The following is a 21,568-nucleotide window of genomic DNA, read 5'->3' as shown; positions in this document are numbered from 1 at the left end:
TTCCGGCTCAGTCCCTTTGATTTCATGCTCCAGCTGCTTTACCTTTTCCCAACCTCTTCAGCTTCATCGGCAGCAGGTCCTGTCCAAAGCCAGTACGTGTCCACCAGTCCCCGGTCACCCACACCGCCAGGAGAACGAGGCCAGACAGAGAGAGCCCACGCAAACCGGAGGCAAACGCAGTCAACAGCCGCCCCGGGGAGGAACGGACAACCAAGTCCCCAGCACGGCCCCTGGGAGCGGAGGAGAAGGGGCAGCCGTTGCCCGCAGGGTCCATCGCAGTTGCAGGGCCCGCATCAACGGCCGATAAAGCGCACTCCAGGGCAGCCGGCCGCTGTCGGGAAGTGCCGGGGCGGGGGGGCGTCTCCTCGCGGTGCCCTTGGCGGGGGAACGGAGGGCTGGGGCCCGCCTGCTTGCGGCGGGACGAGGCGCAGGAGAGCCCCCCGCCCGCCAGCCACCGAGGCGGCCCCCGCCTCCCGGCGTGCCTCGCGGCCCACGTGACCGCCCGGCCGCCCCGGGCCGGAAGACTACAGCTCCCGGCATGCCTCGCGGCCCACGTGACCGCCGCCGGCAGCCGCCGCCGCCGCCTCGGGCCGTGCCCCGGGAGCCGGGCGCGGTCCCGGCGCCGGGTTCCGGCCGCCGCCCGCGGCGGGAGCCGCTTGCGCCCCTCGGAGGGCCGGGGGGGGCGGTGAGGGGCGGTGCTCCCCCACCAGGCCTCGTCCCTGGGGTGCCCCGTGCCGCCCGGGGGGGGGGGGTGTCACATCACGCGGGGGTCGCGTCACACGGGGCCACGCGCACGCCCGCCCCCCTCTCCCCCACGCACGACAACTTCTGATTTTTCTTTTTTTTTTTTTTAATATTTTATTATTTCTGCCATGAAAAGTACAAAGAGTCGAGTCCGGGGGTGGGGGCCAGGAGCCCGTGCCCTCTGGGGGCCCCGCTCTGCCCCGGGGGGCCCTGTTGGGCCAGGAGCCCGTGCCCTCTGGGGGCCCCGCTCTGCCCCGGGGGGCCCTGTTGGCGCTGGGGAGCTTTCTCCCCGTGTTTGGTCCCCCCAGACAAACGGCGGGGGCCGAGCCGGGGCCCCCCGGGGTGCAGTTCTTATTGCTACTGAACTGGGGGTCCCCTCGGCCCACCCATCCTACTGGGGCTGGGGCTGCCTGGACACCCGGGACGGGGGTCCCCAGGGTGGAGCCGCCCCGGGGGGCTCAGACCTTGGGGGATGGAGGCGGCCCCGGACACCTGGGTCCCCTGCCTGCCCCAAGGACGCGCGCACACACAGGCGGGAGGAGTAATAAATATTTACATTAACAATAAGTTAAAACTACAAGAAGCTGCAAACGGGCACTACACGATGCAACTCAAAAAGCCGGACCCAGGAGGGGCAGAGGGTCCCAGGGCTGGGGAAAGCCAGCGAAGAATCAGAAACAAATAGGAACCGAAACCACCGAAAAGCAAGAAATTATCCCGACGGAGAAGAGAAAATAAATAATAATAGCAATAGTAATAATAACAACAACAATAATTAATAATAATAATAATAATAATAATAATAATAAGGATGGGGCTGCTACGAGGGGACTCAGCCTGTTGGGAGGGTTGGGGTTTCGGGGGCTTTTCTGCCCTTTTCTTTGGCCAGGATGCTAGAACTGACCAAGCAAAAGCATCCGCCTCAGCGAGCTGAGGAGGTTGGGGAAAAAATGCCCGTTTGGGGGTATTTGGAGAAGGGGGGGGACAGGGCAGTGTGGACAAGACCCGCCCCTGCCCCATTTTGGGGGTGCTGGAGGCTCGGGCAGCGGGACACCCTGGCAGCCTCAACCTCATGGCACTTTAGTGCCATCGACCCCCACGAAAATGTGCTGTGCCTGTGCTTGGGGATCACGACCTGCAGCCCTGCCTCCAAGCAACTGGGGCGGGGGCACATAACAGATTCCCACCCCCTGCAACTTCCCTCCAGAGGGGCGGTTTGGGGGGGACATCAGGGGATTTTTTTTTTTTTTTAATTTTTTTTTTTCTTCTCTTACAAAAATAGATGGTTTTGTGTCTGTCGCTCCGGAGGAGTCACCGCTTGCTGTGTCGGTCTCTCTCCTCGCTACTGTTAGCGCTACTGTTATTGTTATTATTCATTATTGTTTGTTCTTTCTCCCCCAAAAATTTCCCCCTCCAAAAAAAAGAAACAAATGGGAAAAAAGAGAAGAGAGAGCAGACATCCCCCCGGACTCCTGGACCGGAGGGGAGGGGGGCACGGCCCCCGCTTGGCACCAGCCTGGGGACAAAATGAGCCGAATCGGGTGCACTGGTGGGGTCCGCCCCGCGGCAGCGGCCGGAGCCGGGGCTCGAACCCGCGGACCCCGGGCGCCGCTCCGAGTGGTCCGGCCACCGCCAGAGGGCGCCGCCCCGGGCAGGCGCTGCGGCGGGGGCGTGGCCTCCCAGCTGGGGGTGGGGTCTAGTCCTGGGCGGGGATACGCCCCGGGAGGTGGGGGCGTGGCTTGGTCGTGGGGGCGGGGTCTCACGGAACCGGGGGCGGGGCTCCCACGCTTTCCCTCCCCACGGCACCCCCGGGGGACCCCTGTGGCCCCCCCAACCCAACCCAGCCTCACCCCGGGTGGGGCAGAACCCCCCTAAGCGGGGGCGGGACACCCCGCTTCTCCCCGTCTGGGGGTGTACGACCTCCCCAGAGGAGGAAAAAAAAGGGGGGATGTTGGTCTGGCACCTGCGCCAGGGAGTGCTGGGGGTCCGGGGGGGGGTCCCCGAGGTACCTGGGCTCCCTGGGGGTCGCCGCGGCTTCCGGCTGCTGGGGGTGGGGCACGGGTCTCTGCAGTGCCCGGGGGGGGGGGGGTTCCCCAACATCTCCGGGTGCTGGGGGGGTCCCCAGGGTCTTTGGGATGCCCATGACATTCCTGGGGGGTTTGGAGGTGACCCCCCCCTCCATATCCAGACTCCTTCACCATTCCCAGGGTTTTCGGGACGCCTGGGGGGGTCCCCAGTGTGTCCTCAGTGTCCTGGGGGTTCTCCTGTCCTTCCAGAGTGGTGGAGCTGGAGGATCTTCAGGGGTGCCCCCAGCATCTCCATGCCCCCACAGCGTCCAAGAGCTCTGGGGCACCTGGGAGAGTCCTCAGGGTGTCCATGGTGCCCATGGAGGGGGGTCTCCAAGGTCTCCAGCTGTCCAGGGGAGTTCTCCGTGGTCTCCAGGGTGGAGAGGTCCCCACAGTGTCCTTGGTGCCTGGGGGGGGGTCCCCACAGTCTCCAGGGTATCCTTGAGGTGTCCCCATGGTGTCCTTGGTGCCCATGGAGGGGGTCCCCAGGTGTCCAGGGGGGTTCTCCATGGTCTCCAGGGTCTCCTTGGTGCTCATGGGGATCCCTGTGGCCTGGTGGTGCCAGGGGACCCAGTCCGGGGGCCCAGCGGGGCAGGGCTCAGGCCTTGTGCTGTTTGCTGGTCTTGAAGGAGACCTGGAGCACGCGGTCACCCAGGCGGTAGCCATTGAGGCTGGCGATGGCCATGGCCGCCTCCTCGTAGTTGGTCATGGTGACGAAGCCGAAGCCCTTGCACTTGTTGGTGGCGAAGTCGCGGATGACCTTGACGTTGGTGACAGCACCGAAGGGCCCAAAGAGCTGCCAGAGGACGCTCTCATCCGCCTCGGGCGCCAGGTTGTAGACGAAGATGCACCAGCCAGCGCCGGGGGCCCCCAGGCCCACCCCAGCCAGCCCTGGCACTGCCTCAATGGCCAGCGGGGAGAACCTGGGCAGCAGCGACAGCGGGCTGGCCTGGGGTCAGGGCGCCCGGACGCCGGGTTCCCCCCCCAGGACACATGGGTTCCCTCCTGCCAGGGTCCCCAGCCCCTGCGCGGGGCCGGGGGTGCAGAGCTGGACTAGGGGGGGCTGGGGGGTGGGGAGGGGCCGTTACCTCTTCACGCCGTAGGCCACATTCAGCAAATTGTCAAGCCTGGAGGGGACAAGAGGCCATTAGGGGGGACGCGGGGGTGTGCCCACGTAGGTGTCCCACGCCCTGTGGTGGCCCCATTCCCTGGGGAGCATTCGCACGGTGCTGGGCATGTCCCACGCTCTGTGGTGGCCCCATCTCCTGGGACGCCCTGTTCCCAGGGATGTCCCACCCCCGGGGCACGCGGGCACGCTGGGCTCACCGGAATCGCTGGGGCGGGTGGTGCAGGGCACCGTAGCGGCGGGCACTGGGGCAGAGGCTGAGCAGGGCCCCCCCCGACTTCTGGCCCGGGCTGTTGGCAAACTTGACGGTGATGGGCTCGGCGGCACCCAGCGGTTTCTGCCCATGCAGCCCCCGGACGGCCTCCTCTGCCTCCACGCGCTTGTCGAAGCGGATGAAGCCCACCCCCCGCGAGACACCTGCGTGCGGGGCATCCGGGGGACAGAGCCCTGAGACTCCGCCGCACAGCCGCGGGGACCCCCCCCTCCACAGACCCACCCACAGGGAATTTCCCCCCACAGACACACCCATGGGACCCACGTGTCCGAGGAATTCCCTCCCAGACACCCCACTGCCCACCCATGGGACCCAGGCATCCGGGAAACATTCTCCCACCCCACAGACGCTACTAGGAACCCAGGCGTCTTGGCAGCCCCTCTTCCCCTGGGGGACTCAGGCACCCGGGAGCACCTGTGACCTGGTCGACGAGGATGCGGGAGGTGATGATGCGGCCGTACTGGGAGAAGAGCTGCTCCATCTCCTTCTGCCCCATGGCCTTGGGGAGGCCGCTCACGTAGAGGTTGGCATCACGGATGGAGGCCGAGCTGGGCCGGGCATAGGACACCTGGGGGGGTGGGTCAGCCCTGGGGAGCTAGGTGTCCGGGTGCCAGAGCTGCCTTCCACCCACGGGCTCCCCCCTCTCAGGGGACCCAGGCATCTGCCCCCCCCCCCCAAGGATCCCCCTAGCATCACCCCCAGAGGGACCCCCTGGTGCCCACCCCCCTCAGGGACCCCAGCATCTGCTTGCTCTGAGGGACCTCAGCATCCACCCCCCCACATCCCCCGGTGCCCACCCCCCCCGAGGGACCCTGGCGTCTGGCACCTTGATGGTCTTGGTCTGCAGCTTGAGGCCGTTGAGGGTGCTGATGGCCTTGTCGGCGTCACCCGCCTCAACGTAGTTGACAAAGCCGTAGCCCAGGCTCTGCCCTGGGGCGTGGGGTCAGCACCGAGGGTGGCCCCAGCACCAGGCACAGTTGTCCCGTCCCCGGTTCCCGTCCCACCCTTGTCCCGCCCCATCTCCAAGGCCCATTTCCATCCCATCTTCAACTCTGTTCCTGTGGGTCCCCATCCCCACGTGTCCCCACGTCCCTGTACCAAGGATCCTGTGGTCGAGCTTGCAGGACCTGATGTCCCCAGAGAGGTTCCTGAAGTTGTCTCTGTCCCCACGATCCTATCCACACACCCATCCCTGTCCCAGTCCCCACGGGTCCCCATGTCCCACCTCCCTGTATCCCGTGTCCAGTCTCCCCATGCTCCATGTCCCCATATCCTATCTGCCCGTGTTCCAGGTTCCGTCTCCCCATGTCCCATCTCCCCATGCCCCATCGTCCCCATGTCCTGTTTCCCCACGTCCCATGCCCCTGTATCCCATCTACCCGTGTCCTGTGTCCCTTGTCCCATCTCCCCGTGTCCAGTCTCCCCATGTTCCACATCCCCGTGTCCCATCTGCCCCTGTCCCTGCGTCCCATCTCCCCGTATCCTGTCTCTCCGTGTCCCATGCCCCCATGTCTTATCTACCCGTGTCCCAGGTCCTGTGGCCCTGCGTCCCATCTCCCCTGTCCCGTACCGGTGACCTTGTCGCGGACGAGCTTGCAGGACTCGATGTCCCCAAGGCTGCCAAAGAGACTCCGCAGCTCCTCCTGGCTCATGCTCTGGGGCAGGTAGTTGACGATCAGGTTGGTTTTGCTGTCGTCGGCCGTGGTGGGGCCTGGAGGGGCCCCATTGGGCAGCGCCGCCGCCACCCCCGGCCCTGGCACCGCCACTACCGGCACGGCCACGGGGATGGGGACGGGGCCACAGCCCGATGGCCCTGGGGTGCTGGGAGCCTGGGCCTCCACCGTGCTCAGGATCTGCTGACGGGATGGATGGGTGTCACCAGGGCATCTCCATCATGGGGACAACGGAGGGACAGGGACATGGGGACAGCGGAGGGACAGAGACACCAGGGGCATGGGGACAGTGCAGGGATGGGGAGACAGGCACGGGGAACCCCAGGCGGTGGGGACACGGAGTCATCACCGAGATGACACAGAAATGGAGCCACGGGTGGACACGGGGATGGGGACAGCAAGACACGGCAGCGGGGATGAGAACATCGGGGGGGGGGGAACAGGGACAACTCGGGTGGGGATGTGGGGGCAGGGGGCTCTTCGGGGCCCAGGCGCTTGGGTCCCCACAGACTGACCCCCCCCAGCAGGGCAGGAGGCGACCCAGGCGTCCGGGCTCCCACAGACCCCCCGCCGCCCCAAAGCGGGAGGGGACTCGGGCGTCTGGGGCGCTCCTCCCCCCGGGGGATAATCCCCCATTGTGCAGCGGAGCCCCCGCCCCTCCCCCCCCGCACAATAGCGGGGACAATGGGCTTTTGTCGCCGGGAGACGGGACACCCGGGGCCGCCAGCCACGGCCGCGGGACCCGGGCGTCCGGGGGCTGCCCGCCCCCCCGGCGGGGCGGGGACCCGGGCGTCCGGGCCTGCGGGAGCTGCCCCGGGGCTGAACGGGGCGGAGGGGCCGGACGCCTGGCTCCTTCGGGGGGGCACTGTGCCTTTAAGGGCTGGGGGAGCGAGGGGGGGGGGGGGGCACGAGAGATGGCGGGGGTGTCTGTCCGTCCGTCCGTCCGTCCGCCCGCGGGGCAGCGACAGCCCCGAAATTGGCCGGCAAGAAAAGTGAAAGCAGAAAAAAAAGAAAATCACCAAATCGGATTGAGAAAATGGGATTTGCGGGCAACGCGGACACGGACACACACACGGGGACACACACACACACTGACACGGACACGGACACGGACACGGGGACACACGGACACGGGGACACACACACTGACACGGACACGGACACGGGGACACACGGACACGGGGACACACACACTGACACGGACACGGACACGGGGACACACACGGGGACACACACACACACACTGACACGGACACGCACACGGACACGCACACGGACACGCACACACACTGACACGGACACAGACACACACACACACACAGACACGGACACGCACACGGACACGGACACGGACACACGCCCAACGCAGCGACACGCGCCTCTGCCACGCACACCCGCTCCGCACGGGAACGGGGCTGCGCGTGTCCGCACCTCGCGCGTGAGCGCGCGTCTCCTCCCCGCACACACGTGTCCCCGCGCCCACGCGCTGAAGTGAAGGCGCGCGCGCGTGCACCGGCACACGCGTGTGCACCTGTGTGCGGGCCCCCGTACGCCGCGCGCACGCGTGCGCTTGCGGCAGCGGCTCCGCGCGGTCGCGGTGCCAAACGGAGGCGGCCTGGGGGGGTAGAGGATGGCGGGGCCCCCACCCGCCCTTGCACACCCACATCCCGCACGAGCACCCGGGGCACACCCACGCCCCAGCGCAGCAGGTGCCACATGGGCCGACGCGCCCTGCACGCCGCGTGACGCGCGCGTGCCCCCGCTGCACGCACACGCGTGTGCCCTCGACATGCCATGCACACGCGTGTGCACGCAGCTCTCGCGGCGCTCCCGTCCCCGCCCAAGCGTGTCACACGCTGACGGGGACACGCGGAGGCGATGGGGATGGGGACGGGGATGCTGGGGGGGCCGGGGGTGGAGGGTGGGGGACACGGGAGCGGGGGGGCGTGGAGAAGGGGGGATGCCGGGTGCCCGAGAGCCGGGGGGGGGGGGGGGGGCACGGGACGGGGCTTTCGGGAGACGGAGGACGCTGGGGGGTGCCGGCCGCGCCCCCCCCGACGACACCCCCCAAGCCCCGCGGCCCCTCCCCCCGCTCCTACCGTCACCATCGTCGCGGGGCCGCGGCCGGGGGGCGCTGCTCGGGGGGGCCCCCGCACGGCTCGGGGGGCTGCGGGGGGCCCCGCGGCGGGGGCGCTCCCGGGGGCTCGGCCGCGGCGTCGGGCGCTGCGAGCGGCAGCCCCGTCGGTCCTTTAAACGTCCTTGGGCGGCCGCGGGGCGGGGCCCCCCCAAACCGCCGCGGTGGGCGCGGCCCGCCCCCCCCCCCCGCTCCGCGATGGCTCCGTCCGCCCCCCCGCCCGCAGGTGGGTCGGCCCGGCCCCCCCGATACCCCAAAATGGACCGGCCCCCCACGGCCCGCGCCCGCCCCCCCGGCGAAGCCCATTGGCTGCCGTGCGGGCGGAGCCCCCCGACGCCCCCCGAGACCCCCCCCCCGACACCGCCTATAGCCCCCCCCGCCCCGCCACGTGACCCAGGAGGCGGGGGGGGGCGAGGGGAAGGAGGAGAAGGAGGGTGATGAAGGAGGAGGAGGATGGGGGGGAAGGAGGAAGGAGAGCGGGGTGATGAAGGAGGAGGAGGAGGGGGGGGGAAGGAGGAGGAGGGGGAGGAGGAGGAAGGGCAGCGAGGTGATGAAGGAGGAGGGGGCGGGCGGGGGGAGGCGCGATGAAGACCCCGCCGCGGCCCCCCCCCGACCGGGCGGAGCCGCCGCCGGTTCAGCACCGGGGACAGCTCCGAGGCCGCGGCGGGGGTCGGGGGGCGTCCCGCGAGGTGTGGCCCCCCCCCCCCCCCCCCCCCCCGGGGCCCGGAGCCCCCTGCCCCTCCCCGTGCCACCATCGCCCCCCGCCCCCGGGCCCCCCCACCTCACGCTGAGGCTCCCAGGCAGAGAGCGGGAGGCAGCACGTAAAAGCCATCGCTTTAATGGAACTGGGGGCGCTGGGGGGCCCTGGGGGGGCGGGTCCCCCCTCCCAAGGCAAAACCAGGGTCCCCACTACCCCCTTCCCCCCGAGACCCAGTTGCCCCGGGGGGGGGAGGGGGAACGACAACGGAGAGGAAATAAATAAAGGGTGAGGGGGGACCCAGGGCAATGGGGGGACCCTGGGGGTGTCAGGGTTCCCCGGTGCTGGGGGCAGGCGTGGGTGCCCGGGGCAGCTCGGGGAGTGAGGGGCTCCACCAGGTGCGCGGAGCCCGGGGTGCCCCGTGGTGGGGGTCGGGACCCCCGGGGGGTACTTCCCCACCTCCGCGTGCCACGAGGGAGCCCTGGGGGGGCCAGGGCGACCCGGTGGGCAGGGGGGCCCCTAGGTTCCGCGGGGCTCGGGGTGGCTCTTGAGCGCGTGGAACTTGAGGCCCTCGGGGCGCTCGAAGCGCCTCCCGCAGCGCTCGCAGGGGAAGGGGCGCAGCCCTGGCCCCCCGTGGCGCCTCATGTGCCACGTCAGGGAGGCACGCTGGCGGCAGCGGTACCCGCAGATCTCACACCTGGGGGGGCAAGGGGGGGTGAAGGACACCTGCAGACATCACGCTTTGAGGGGGTGGGCAGAAGGGGGGGGGTCAGAGGGAGTGGGGTCCCCTCCCCGTGTCACTCAATGCAACCGTAACCCTACAATATCACTGACCACCAGCAAGGTGGTATCCCCCCCTCAACACTCCCCGCAGGGGGTGTCCCCAGCGCCCCCCCATCACTCACTGCAGGGGGGTCTCCCCGGTGTGCGTCCGCCTGTGCACCTCCAGGTGGTTCTTGCGCTTGAAGGACTTCCCGCAGGTCTCACAAGTGAACTCCCGCACGCCTGGGGAGGGAAACATGGGGGGACGTTGGGGGACGTGGGGGGTACGCGGGGGGATGCGGGGGGGGGGACACGGGGGGCTCACCAGAGTGGATGACCATGTGCCGGCGCAGGTGGTTGGCCAGGTAAAACCTCTTCCCGCAGCCAGGCTGGGGGCACTGCTGGGTCCTGCCCTTGCGGTGCACCAGGTTGACGTGGTTCTGGGGAGTTGGAGAGGTAAGGGGGTCCCCAATGGACCCCAGAGGGCACAGGGGGAGCGGGGTGGCCCCAGGGGGTCCGCACCTGGAAGCTGCTGAGAGCGACGTAGACCTGCCCGCAGCCCGCGTAGGGGCAGGCGATCGGCTCCGGGAGCCCCTCGGGGTCAGGGTGGGGAGCACGGCCCCGCCTGCTCCGCCGCCGCCTGCGCAGGGAGGGGCAACAGCACAGCCTGGGGTGAGCCCCCCACAGAGCCCACAACACGGGGGGGGCCAGGCATGCGGGGGCCTTGTCCAACACCCCTTGACGTGCTTAAGAACTCCTAATCCCTGAATAGGTCCTCTGCCCCAAGAGTACCCCCGAAGAAGACTCCAGGTGCTGTGGGGAACTGTCCCAGGCCACTGCCCCCCCGAAAAGCCCCTACCCCTCCAAAGGCCCCAGAGCCTCCCCAAGGACCCCTCCATAACCCTAAGATCTCCCTCAACCCTAAAAAAAAGCCAACTCCTGCAGCGCCCCCCAGTCCCTGAACCCCTTGTGATTCCTCAGGCCCTCCCCAGCCCTGACCCCTCTCTTCACGTCCTCAGAAACTCAGGAAACCTTGTAGTGACCCCCACAAATCCTCACACGTGCCCTGAGCCCCCAGGGACACCCCAAACTCCATCACCCCTCCCAAGCCCCCCCAACCTGACCACCCTTAGGCCCCCAGGTACCCAAGTGACCCCCAACCCCTGCCCCCCAACCTCTCGGGCTCTTTGGGGATCTCGTAGATGATGGCCGATACGTCGCCACTGTCGGCGTCCTCAGCCGGGGGGGGCGGGGGGGGCTCTTGGGGCGGGTCCGGAGGGGGCTGTGGGGGGAGCTCGGCGGCAGGGAGAGGCACCTCCTCCTGCTTCAGCTCCAGCATCTCATCCTCCTCTGCTATCAGCGGGGCGAGTGAGGCACTACCACCCCCCGGCCCCCGATCCCCCCCAGCACCCCGATCTCCTCCGATCTCACCCCCCTCACCCCTAACCCCTATCCCCTCTGACCCCCCCAGCACTTCAACCCCCCCCGTCACCTGAGGTCCCAGCACCCCAATCCCCCTCATCCCCATGACCCCTGCTCTCCCATACCTGTCTTAGGCAGGTGGGGGTCCGGGGGGGGTGGGGGGAAGGCACCCCCCCCCTCCAGCAGAGCACAGGGCACCTCGTCCCCCGCCACGTCCAGCTGCAGCCCCCCCAGCGCATCATAGCCGGGGCTGGCCAGGATGAGGAGGGGGGGCCCCTGCAGCAGGGTGGGGGGCCCCCCCTCGGCCAGCGCCCCCCGCCCCGCGCCCAGCCGCAGAGGCAGCGGCAGTGGCACGCAGACCACAGCCTCCAGTGCTGCCCCCCGCCCCTCCGCAGCGCCCTCAGGGGGACCCGGACCCGCGGGGGGGGCCACCGCCACCCCCCCTGGCGCTGATGGGGCCCCCCCTGGCGTCGCCTCCGAGCCTGAGCTGCAGCCTCCTGAGGAGGAGGAGGAGCTGCCAGGAGCTGCTGCTGCAGGAGAGAGAAGATCAAGGGGAGCCCCCAAAGGAACCCACCCTGAGCCCCAAAGGAGTACCCCCCCCCCCCAACCTCCCTCCAAGCCCCAAAGGAGTCCCCTGGGCCCCCCACCCACAGGCCAGGCCCCCAGAAGATGCAGTCAGGTCCCCCAAACCGCCCCTGGGCCCCACACCTACATCCCCACTACCCAGCTGGGTGCCCCCCCCGACCCCCTCCCCGGGGGGCTGTAGCCCCCCCTGCCCCCCCGCGCACCGTCGTCACTGTCCCCGTCGGAGTCGCTGAGAGGCCGCAGAGGCGAGCGCAAGTCCTGGAAGTAGCGGTGCCCACGCTCGCACTGCCAGACGGCCGTGGTGTAGAGCCCCACGGAGGGGTCCAGCTCCGCCAGCCGTGGCTCGTAGGGGCAGCGCTGCCGGTGGTCCTCGTACCAAATCACCGCATGCCGCAAGCAGTTCACATTGCGCCGCCGCCCTGGGGGAGGGCTGCTGGCAGCCTGGCACCCCCTGCCCGACCCCACGACCGCCCCAGCCCCTGCCCTACCCTACCCACCCCCCCTCTGCACCTCCAGCCCCAGCCCTATCCCCCATCACCCCCCAAATCCTGCCTGGCCCCCGGCACCCCCCTGACCGACTTCCACAGCACCTGCAGGGGCCCCAGGCCCTGCCCAACCCCCCTGCAGCACCTCCAGCCCCCAGCCCTCTCCCCCATCATCCCCCCAGCCCCTGCCTGCACCCCCAGCAGCCCCAGGACTCCCAGCCCCTGTCTGAGCTCCCCCAGCACGCCCTGGCCCGGGGTGCCCCCACTCACACTCCAGCCCCCACGGGCAAGGGCAGCCCCCGCCCGGCCCCCCCAGCACTCACTTTTCTTTCGTTTGGGCTTTTTAGGAATCTGCTCCCACAGCTTCCTGCGGAGAGAGGAGCGGTGGCCTGGGGACAAAGAGGGGCGCCTCTCCCCGCTGGGGGGTCCGTCCGCCCGAGAGCTGCAGGAGGGGAAGGGGCACCCGAGCCTCCCGGTCCCCCCGAGCTCCGCTTCGCCCCCGGTCCCTCCGAGCCCCCCGGCTCTTCAGCCCCGCTCACCCGCGCCGCCCGGCGCGCTGCCCCCGCTCCAGCCCCAGCAGGTAGGCCGCCAGCTTGGCATCGCTCCAGCCGCTGCGGCGGCGCAGGTCGACCCAGGGCCCGTGCGCCTCGCCCAGGTACACCCGCCGCACGTCGTACTTCTTCCGCGACTCCAGTCGCCGCCGCGCCCGGTCCGACTCCGTCAGCCGCGGCCGCCCCCGCGCCTTCCGCCCGACGCCACCCGGCTCCGCCGCGGGGCCGCCCCCGGGACCGGGCCCGGGCCCGGGGCCGGCTCCGCCACCGCCCCCCGCGCCTGGGCCCGGGCCCCGCTCGGCCGCGCTCATGCCGGGTCCGCCGCCCCGCGCCGCGGCGCGCCGCCGATGACGCCACCGCCGCTTCCGGCCCCGCTCGCGCCGTTTTTCGCGAAGGAAGGCGCGGCGCCGCGCAGTGCGCATGCCCGGCAGGAGGGCGGCGCCCACCACACATGCGCGCGCGCTTCCGCCAGGCTCTGCCCGGCCGGCGCCCGGGCGCCCAGCACGCATGCGCGGAGCCCCGCCCGCCCGGCCCCGCCGCCCGCCGCCCCCGGGACCGCGACACACGACACCCCCTTCCGTCGGCGACACTGCCTTTATTCCCCCGGCGCTGCGGGGGAGGCGCCCGGCCCCCCGCCGCTCCCGGGGCCGGTGGCATCGCCCCCGGTGCCGTGCCCGCGCCCCCGCGGCGGGTCGGGGGGCTCCAGCACCGCGGGCGGGGAGGGGACCGCCTCCAGGCGGGGCGCAGGGGGACCCCCGGGGGCGCCAGCCGGGGGTTCCCCGTTCCCCAGGCGGAAGACGACGGGGGTGCGCCCCAGGACAGGGTTCGCCTCCTGCAGCCCCGCGATCCACTTGCCCAGCGTGCGCCGGTCGCCCGCCCCCCGCCATGCAGAGCGCGAAGACGGGGCCCTCCTCCACTGCGGGGGACGGGGTCAGGGGGACGGCACGGGGGGGGACCCCTCGCCCCTGCCCCTGTCCCCCCACCTTACCCTCGTCCACATCAAAGTCGTCGTCGTCCCAGGGGCCACGCTCCAGGTCCAGGTCGAGGTGCAGGGGGTAGTACAGGCTGCGCTCGGGGTCTGGGGGATCCTCCTGGTGGGGGCAGGGGGTCCCCTCCTACCTGTCCTGGGCCACAGATCCCCTCCTCTCCGGGGCCATAGGGGTCCCCTCTCGCCTTGGGACATGGGAGTCCCGTCCCCTCCCACCCATCCTGGGCCATAGGGGTCCCATCCCCTCCTGTCCTGGGCCAGGGGAACCCCTCTGTGGCCATGGGTAGCCCATCCCACCCCCTCCAGGGCCACAGAGGCCCCCTCCCCTTTCATCTCGTCCCAACAGGAGGTTTTGTCCCGTCCCCTCCCAAGCCCCGGGGTCCATCAGGCTCACCCGCAGGTCGGGGGGCAGGGGGTCCCCCCGCAACACGTAGTAGCACAGGCGGGTGCTGCGCAGCCAGAGAGGGAACGGCCCCTCCACGAAGACGGGCTGATCCGGTCCATGCCGAGCCAGCAGCGCCTGCTGCTCCGGGCTCTGGGCGCCTGCAGAAGGGGAGCTGGGGACCCCACACCGGCACTGGGGACCACAAACCCCCGCAACAAGGGACCCCAACACGGGGGACCCAACACCGGGGGCTCCCTCCACACCAGGTTCCCCCGAATGCCTGGGTCCCCAAGCCCACACACTGGGTCCCCCCGCATGCTGGCATCCCCCAAACACATGGGTCCCTGCCCCAGCCACCTGCCCCCCTCAAGATGCCCACATGCCTCCCCTGACACCCAGGTGCCCCTCGGTCCCCTGGCGCTCACCGACAATGTAGGGCTGGACAGAGCCCTCGTCGTCGTACCCCTCATCTGGCACTGGCCGCTGCAGGAGGGAGACAGTTGTCACCAGCCACCCCTTAATGACCCAGGGACATCAGGGCCTCACTGGGGCACAGTGTCCCCAAGAGGGGCCCAGCCAGCCACCCGGCCACAGTAACAGAGGGGCCACTTCTGCACCCCCATCCTCATGTCTCCTGCCCCAGCTCCGCGTCCCCGTGTCCCACTCAGCTGACGGTGAGGTGGGTTCCCTGTCCCCGTCCCCCCGGCCCCGTCCCACCCCACCTGACAGACAGTGACGCTGGTCCCCCGCCCCCTGTCTGCCCATCCCTGCATCCCCCCTGTATCCCCCACCATCCCCATCCCCACGTCCCCCGTTCTCATGTCCCCTGGTGTGTCCCCCATCCCTGTGTCTGTCCCCGTGTCCCACCTGGTACACAGTGATGCGGGCGTCGGGGTCGTTGGCGATACGGCGCAGGCCCAGGTGGGCGGCAGCCAGGCCGGGGGGGGGCAGGCAGGGGGGCAGGGGGTGGGGGTCCACGTGGCGCAGCCGCGGCAGCCAGTACAGCAGCCGCTGGCACTTGCGCACGGGGCGGCTGCGGGGCCCGAAGATCCCCAGGAGCAGGAACCGCGTCTCCGCATCCGGCATCACGCCTGCACGGGGACCAAGGTGTCCAGGTGGGCGTGCGGACCCAGGCACCTGGGCTCCCTCCCCAAGGAATCAGGCACCCCCTCCCCGGGGGACCCAGGCCCCCTGCCCGCACCCACCGTATCGCTCCATCTGCTCCAGGATCTGGAGGCCGCACTCCTGCTGCTGGGGGAAGGGGGCCAGCATGCGCTGGATGGGCCCGCGGGGCACCCAGGGCCCACGGGGCAGCAGGCGCAGCAGGCGGTGGTAGGCCTCCCGCTCCCGCGCCACCCCCAGCGCCGGCATCGCCGCCAGCGCCGCCGCCACCAGCTCCAGCCGCCCCACGCGCCGCCCGGGCGCCTGCTCCAGCGCTGCCAGCGCCGCCGCGAAGGCCGCGGGGCCCCGGCCCGTGTCCTGCGCCCCGCGGGGGGTGCTGCGCCACGCCGGGGTCCCCGAGGCGCCCCCCGAGGCGCCCCCCGAGGCGTCCCCCGAGGCCTGCCCCGCCGGGTCCCCCGCTGGGCGGCTGCTGCGCCGGGACACGCTCCGAGCGACCTGGGAGGGAGAAGGGGGGCGAGGCTGGGGGGGGTCTGGGCTCCCCGTGCTGCCACCCGGCCGAGGCACCCGCCGTGCGCCCCCGCGCCCGCCGTGTCCCCTGCCCCGGCCCCGCGCCCCCCCGCGCCCCGCCATCTCCTGCCGCTCCCCGGCCCCCCCCCGCACCTGCGGGGCTCCCCGGCCCCCCCAGAGCCCCCGGGGCAGCGCACGGGCCCAGTGCAGCCTCATGGCTCCGCGGGGTGGGCGCGGGCGGCGCGGAGGTCACGGTCCGACACCGGGGCCCCCCCGCGGGGTCGCGCCGCTGGGCGCCGCCATGCGCCGCCGACCCCGCCGGCCAGCGCTTCCGGGTCACGGGGCGGGGCCGGCGGCGCAGCCAATCCCCGCGCGCTCCTCGCCTGGGGGCAGGGCCCGGGCGGTGATTGGCGACGCGGGGGGGGCGGGGCTCGAAGGGGTTCCCCGTGACGTCAGAGCGGACCCCACGGATGAGTTCAGAGCCGGGGTTACGCGATGGTATCAGAGCCGGGGATGCGCGATGATGTCGGGCCTGGGGACAGCGGTGGCCTTGGGCACAGCTGGGTGACGTCAGAGCCTGGGGCTCGCGGTGATGTCAGACGGGGCGCGGTGATGTCAGAGCTGCAACGGCTGCTATAAATGGAAACAGCAGCTCGGCCGGGGGCGGGGGGCGGCCCGGACGCCGGGGTCCCCGCCTCGCCGCCGAGCGCCCCGTCCGAGGCCGCGGGACAGCGACCCCCCCCGAGCCGGGTCCCCGCGGGGCGGCGCGGGCGCCTGGGTCCCCCCCGGGCGCCTGGGTCCCCCGGCCGCGGCCCCGGGAGGGGACGGGGGGGGCGCATTCCCCGCCCGTGACGAACCGTCCCTCCCCCCGGGGCCGGCGGAGTCCGATCCGCTGACGGCACCGGGAGGACCCAGGCGTCCGGACCGCCCCGCCCCCCCGCTCCCCCGGGGGCTGGGGGACCCCCGGCGTCCGGGGGGGGCACCCATGTGTCCGGAGGGACCCAGGCGTCCGGGGGGGGACAGCACGGGGAGGGGGGAAGGAGAGAGGGACAGGAGGGACGGACAGAGGGATGGGGGTGTCGGGGGAGTAGGGGGACGGAGGGACGGACAGAGGGACAGGAGGCATGGACAGAGGGAGGGAGGGATGGAGGGACAGGAGGGATGGACAGAGGGACGACAGAGGGACAGGAGAGATGGACGGAGGGACAGGAGGGATGGACAGAGGGACGGACAGAGGGACGGACAGAGGGACAGGAGGGATGGACAGAAGGAGGGATGGACAGAAGGAGGGATGGACAGAAGGAGGCATGGACGGAGGGACAGGAGGGATGGACGGAGGGACAGGAGGGATGGACAGAGGGACAGGAGAAATGGACAGAGGGACAGGAGGGATGGACGGAGGGACGGGGGGGATGGAGGGGGTAGGGGGACGGGCGGGAGATGGGGGAGGATGGAGGATGGGCAAGGGATGAAGGGGGGAGGGGGGCTGAGGGGCGGGGGGGGGGGGCGGCCCGGGGCTCCCCCGCCCCCCCGGGATCCCCCCGCTAAATGTGGAAAAAATGACGCCACCACCCGCCCCGCGGTGACGTCAGCGCGGCGAGTGGAGTGGGATTGGCTGGCGGCGGCCCCGGCCCGGGGGGGCTCCGCGCCCTCCGCCGACTTTTAAAAGTGGCGGCGGCGCCGGGTCGGGACCGGGACGAGCGACCCGGGAAGAACCGACCCGACCCGACGGGACCGACCCGAGCCGAGCCGGGCCGAGCCGAGCCGAGCCGAGCCGAGCCGAGCCGAGCCGGACCCGTCCGAGCCGAACCGGGACAGACCCGGACCGGCGCGAATCGACCCGACCCGACGCGACCCACCGGGACCCTCCGGCACCGAGCCCATGTCCAACGCGCACTTCAACCGCGGGCCGGCCTACGGGCTGTCGGCCGAGGTGAAGAATAAGGTGGGCGGAACCGGGCCGAACCGAACCGAACCGAACCGGGCAGGACCGACCCCACCCGGGCGGGGGACCGGACCCGGCCGGACCGGACCGGGGGCGGGGGGCAGGGCCCGGCTGGACCGGAGCGGGCGGGGGGCGGGGGCAGGACCCGGCGCTGTCCCTGGTGCTGCCCCGGGCGGGGGAGCCCGGGCGCCCGGGTCCCCTCCGCGGGCGGGGAGGCGACGGGCGCCCGGACCCCCGGGTCCCCGCCGTGCCCGGGGAGGGGGGGGCGGGGGGGGGGGAGGGGAGCGGCACCCGGACGCCCGGGTCCCCCCCGGCCGTGCCTCAGTTTCCCCCCCGCAGACGCCCCGCGGGGCGGGGGAGGCGCCCCATCCCTCCGGCCGCCGCCGCCTGCGGGGAGCGGCGCGGGAAGGGTTAACCCGGGGGGCCCTGGGTGGCCCGGGGGGGCCCCGCCGCCCCCGGCCCCGCCGCGCACCCTTATAAGGCGTCGGAGCGCGGCGGGCGGGCGGCCGCGGCCCGGGGCTATATATGGGCAAAGGTTCGGCGGGCCCGGGCGGCCGGGTCCTCGGGGGCGGGGCGGGTGGGGGGCCCGGGTCCTCCCTGCTTCGCGGGGATGGATGCCCCCGCCGCCCCCCTGCCCCCCCAGCACCCGGGGACCCGGCTGTCCCGAGCTGCTCTGCCCCCCCCCCCCCCAACGGCGGGGGCCGGGGCGGGGGCTCAGCTGGTGTCACCCCCGGCCTGACCCCCCGTGTCCCCCCGCTCAGACGCCCGTCCCCTCCTGTGTCCTCCCATCTGACAGCGTCCCCCTGACGGTGCCCGCCATGTCCCGCTGACGGTGTCCCTGTGTCCCCCATGTCCCCCGTGTCCCCATGTCCCGCTGATGGTGTCCCTGTATCCCCCATGTCCCCCGCGTCCCCATGTCCTGCTGATGGTGTCCCTGTGTCCCCTGTGTCCCCATGTCCCCCATGTCCCCCGTGTGCCCATGTCCCGCTGACGGTGTCCCTGTGTCCCCCATGTCCCCCGTGTCCCCATGTCCCGCTGACGGTGTCCCTGTGTCCCCCATGTCCCCATGTCCCGCTGACGGTGTTCCCCGTCCCCAGCTGGCGCAGAAGTACGACCCGCAGCGGGAGCGGGAGCTGCGCGCCTGGATCGAGGGGACCACCGGCCGCCGCATTGGGGACAGCTTCATGGACGGCCTCAAGGACGGCGTCATCCTCTGCGAGTATGACCCCTGACCGATGACCAGAACCCTGACCCCAACCCCGGCCCTGGCTCGGGGACCGGGCTGTGCTTTGGGAGCATGGCCCACCCCAGCCCCTGACCCCAGCTCGAGTCTGGGGTCATCCTCCAGGAACTCAGCCCAATCTTGACCCCAGACCTTCAGCTTGACCCCATCCCTCATCCCCTCGCTGACCTCACCTGAGTCAGGGCTGACCCTGACCAGTGAGGGCTGACCCCTGCTCTGACCCTGCCCTTGACCCCTGCCCTGACCCTGACCTCGGCCCCCTGCCCCCCAGGCTCATCAACAAGCTGCAGCCCGGCTCCGTGCAGAAGGTGAATGAACCCGTCCAGAACTGGCACAAGGTGAGGGGGCCCCGAACGGGGGGTCGGGGCCTGGGGGGCCTGCGGGGCTACTTGGGGTCTGCGGGGGTCAGGGTCCCGTGGATGGGCCGGGGGTCCGGGCTCTGAGCTGACCTGTGTGCAGCTGGAGAACATCGGGAACTTCCTGCGGGCCATCACGCGCTACGGGGTGAAGCCCCACGACATCTTCGAGGCCAATGACCTCTTCGAGAACACCAACCACACGCAGGTCCAGTCCACCCTCATCGCCCTCGCCAGCCAGGTGACCCCGCTGGGGCGGGACGGGGCCCGGGGTCCTGGGGGGTCCTTGGGGAGCGACTGCGGGGTGCCGGGGGCTCCCTACGTCCCCTGGGAGGACACCAACTGCACGCAGGTCCAGTCCTCCCCCATTGCCCTCACCTGCTGGGAGGTGGGGCCAAATGGGGCAAAGCCGGGGGCTCGGGGAAGCCCTGGGGGGGTATTTGGGGTCTCAGGGGGCCCGGGGGAGTTTTGGGGCTGTCTCAGGGGATAATGTGGGTCTGGGGGCTCTGGTGGGGCGAGGTCCTGTCCACGCCCTGAGCCCCAGGGTCTCACGCAGGCCAAGACAAAGGGGAACAACGTGGGTTTGGGGGTGAAGTACGCGGAGAAGCAGCAGCGGCGCTTTCACCCCGAGAAGCTCCGTGAGGGCAGGAACATCATCGGCCTCCAGGTGCCACAGGGACACATGGGCGGGAGGGGGGGGCACAAGGGCATGGGGGAGCACAGGGAGACGCCGGGGTGCATGGGGATTCTGGGGGACGTTGGGGCACATGGGGTGCCCAGGGGTCCCTGGGGGGTCTCCTGGGGACACGGGCTTCAGCTGCGGACTGGGGCAGGGGGAGCGGTCCCAGTGTCTTGGGGCCAGTCAGCGTCATCGGGGACACCGTCCCTGTCCCTGCCTGTGACCCCCTCTCCCCCATCCCCAGATGGGCACCAACAAGTTCGCCAGCCAGCAGGGCATGACGGCGTACGGGACACGGCGGCACCTCTACGATCCCAAGCTGGGGACGGACCAGCCCCTGGACCAGGCCACCATCAGCCTCCAGATGGGCACCAACAAGGGTGCCAGCCAGGTGGGGACGGGGGGAGCGCTGTCCCCAGGGGCATCAAGGGTGCCAGCCAGGGGGGCAGGGGGGAACGCAGACACTGCCATCCCTGCGGGGACTCCACTGCCTTGGGCCAGCCAGGTATGGGGACACAGGGACACTGCTGTGCCCCAGGGGACCCCAGTGTCCCGGGTCAGCCAGGTGAAGGGACCTGGGGACGTGGCACTGGAGGGAGGGAGGGGGTCAGGGAGACCCCATGGGCAGTGGGGGGAGGACGGGGGCGTCCCCAGGGCCCCCAACATCCCGAGGTGTGGTCCCCTGAGGAGGCCGAGGGACCCTCTGGGGTCCCCCCAGTCCCCATGGGGGGGCCGAAGGCCGACGCCCCCAGCGCTGCCCTTGTCCAGGCGGGGATGACAGCACCGGGGACGAAGCGGCAGATCTTCGAGCCGGCGCTGGGCATGGAGCACTGCGACACGATGACCATCGGGCTGCAGATGGGCAGCAACAAGGGCGCCTCGCAGCAGGGCATGACAGTGTACGGGCTGCCGCGGCAGGTCTACGACCCCAAGTACTGCGGCGGCCCCGAGCTGCTGGGCGAGGACGGCCTCGACGGCCTCTACAACTCCCAGTAGCTGCCGGCCCGTGGCTGCTTGCACCGCACCACCCTGCCCCGCGCAGGGCTGCACCGCACCGGCCTCACCGCGCCCCCGGCCCTGCAGGGCTGGCTCGGCCGGGGGGCTCGGCCCGGGGGGGCTTGGCCGGGGGGCCTGGCCCCACCGCCGCCCCCCCCGTGTGAAGCCACTGAGGCACAATAAAACCCACACGCAAACCTGCCGCCTCTGCAGGCGCCAGCATGGGGGACAATGAGGCACAACGGCAAGGCAGGGGACAACGAGGCACGGGGGGACAGTGAGGCACGGGGCTGGGGGGACACAAAGCGGAGAGGGACAGAACGAGGTGGGGGGCAACAAGGCATGGAGATGGGACAGGGATGGGGGGACACCGAGGCACACGGGGACAGCGGGACGTTGAAGGGGAACAGGGACAGAGGGACACCAAGACACAGAGGGGGAAAGGGGCAGACGGGGGGACAGGCAGTGGCACAGAGGGGACGTTTCGGTGGCCGGACAGCCCGAGGGCGCTGTACGGGGGACAGGGGTGACCCTGGACACCCAGATTCCCCACGTCGGGGCAGCGCCGAGCCTGGGGTGACCCCCCAGAGCCCCCGAAATGCCTGGCCTTGGCCACTTGCAATGACAAAGTCGACCCTAACGAGGTCCCTGGGGGGTAACGGGGTCCCCAGGTTTAGGAGCTGGTGGCGGAGGGTCACAATTTGTCCCAGCGTAGCTGTGAAACCAGAGGAGATTCGTTATTGCCGCTGGGCCTCTGGGGGGGCCTCGGCATTGCCCAAGCGTCCCCGCAGACCCCACGGGCCGTCCCCACGTGTCCCTGCACGCCCC

The 21,568-nt window shown here is 71.2% G+C and overlaps 3 protein-coding genes across 9 annotated transcripts; 1 reads left to right on the top strand and 2 right to left on the bottom strand.

The window, feature by feature from the left end:
* Nucleotides 1–984: 984 nt before the first annotated feature.
* On the bottom strand, nucleotides 985–5,969 carry ELAVL3 (ELAV like RNA binding protein 3). Its single transcript, XM_082334187.1, has 6 exons — nucleotides 5,781–5,969; nucleotides 5,037–5,140; nucleotides 4,625–4,778; nucleotides 4,137–4,353; nucleotides 3,899–3,937; nucleotides 985–3,733 (listed from the first exon to the last, which is right to left on the bottom strand). Exons 1-6 carry the CDS (start codon nucleotides 5,860–5,862, stop codon nucleotides 3,409–3,411), a joined length of 921 nt encoding a protein of 306 aa, XP_082190313.1. The 5' UTR covers nucleotides 5,863–5,969; the 3' UTR covers nucleotides 985–3,408.
* Nucleotides 5,945–15,836, bottom strand: ZNF653 (zinc finger protein 653). 7 transcript variants are annotated; one of them, XM_082334184.1, is made up of 15 exons: nucleotides 15,675–15,836; nucleotides 15,098–15,509; nucleotides 14,760–14,983; nucleotides 14,318–14,375; nucleotides 13,902–14,050; nucleotides 13,508–13,610; nucleotides 12,508–13,435; nucleotides 12,292–12,335; nucleotides 11,687–11,902; nucleotides 11,024–11,428; nucleotides 10,652–10,829; nucleotides 9,999–10,116; nucleotides 9,802–9,916; nucleotides 9,620–9,719; nucleotides 5,945–6,063 (listed from the first exon to the last, which is right to left on the bottom strand). In XM_082334184.1, the coding sequence occupies exons 1-15, from the start codon at nucleotides 15,735–15,737 to the stop codon at nucleotides 6,057–6,059; spliced, it is 3,120 nt and encodes a 1,039-aa protein (XP_082190310.1). In that variant the 5' UTR covers nucleotides 15,738–15,836; the 3' UTR covers nucleotides 5,945–6,056. The 7 variants fall into 7 exon arrangements, with proteins under 7 accessions (XP_082190310.1, XP_082190309.1, XP_082190306.1 ...); XM_082334183.1 differs by having other exon boundaries at nucleotides 5,963–6,066; XM_082334180.1 differs by lacking the exon at nucleotides 5,945–6,063 and adding an exon at nucleotides 8,846–9,411.
* Nucleotides 15,837–17,191: 1,355 nt separating this feature from the next.
* On the top strand, nucleotides 17,192–20,920 carry CNN1 (calponin 1). The gene is made up of 7 exons (XM_082334051.1): nucleotides 17,192–17,466; nucleotides 18,564–18,685; nucleotides 18,981–19,047; nucleotides 19,169–19,306; nucleotides 19,622–19,732; nucleotides 19,989–20,135; nucleotides 20,513–20,920. Exons 1-7 carry the CDS (start codon nucleotides 17,404–17,406, stop codon nucleotides 20,738–20,740), a joined length of 876 nt encoding a protein of 291 aa, XP_082190177.1. The 5' UTR covers nucleotides 17,192–17,403; the 3' UTR covers nucleotides 20,741–20,920.
* Nucleotides 20,921–21,568: the final 648 nt, after the last annotated feature.

This window comes from Platalea leucorodia (assembly GCF_965183815.1).
Source record: "Platalea leucorodia genome assembly, chromosome: 29".
NCBI lineage: Eukaryota > Metazoa > Chordata > Aves > Pelecaniformes > Threskiornithidae > Platalea > Platalea leucorodia.
This window is presented reverse-complemented; position numbering and strand designations above follow the sequence as displayed.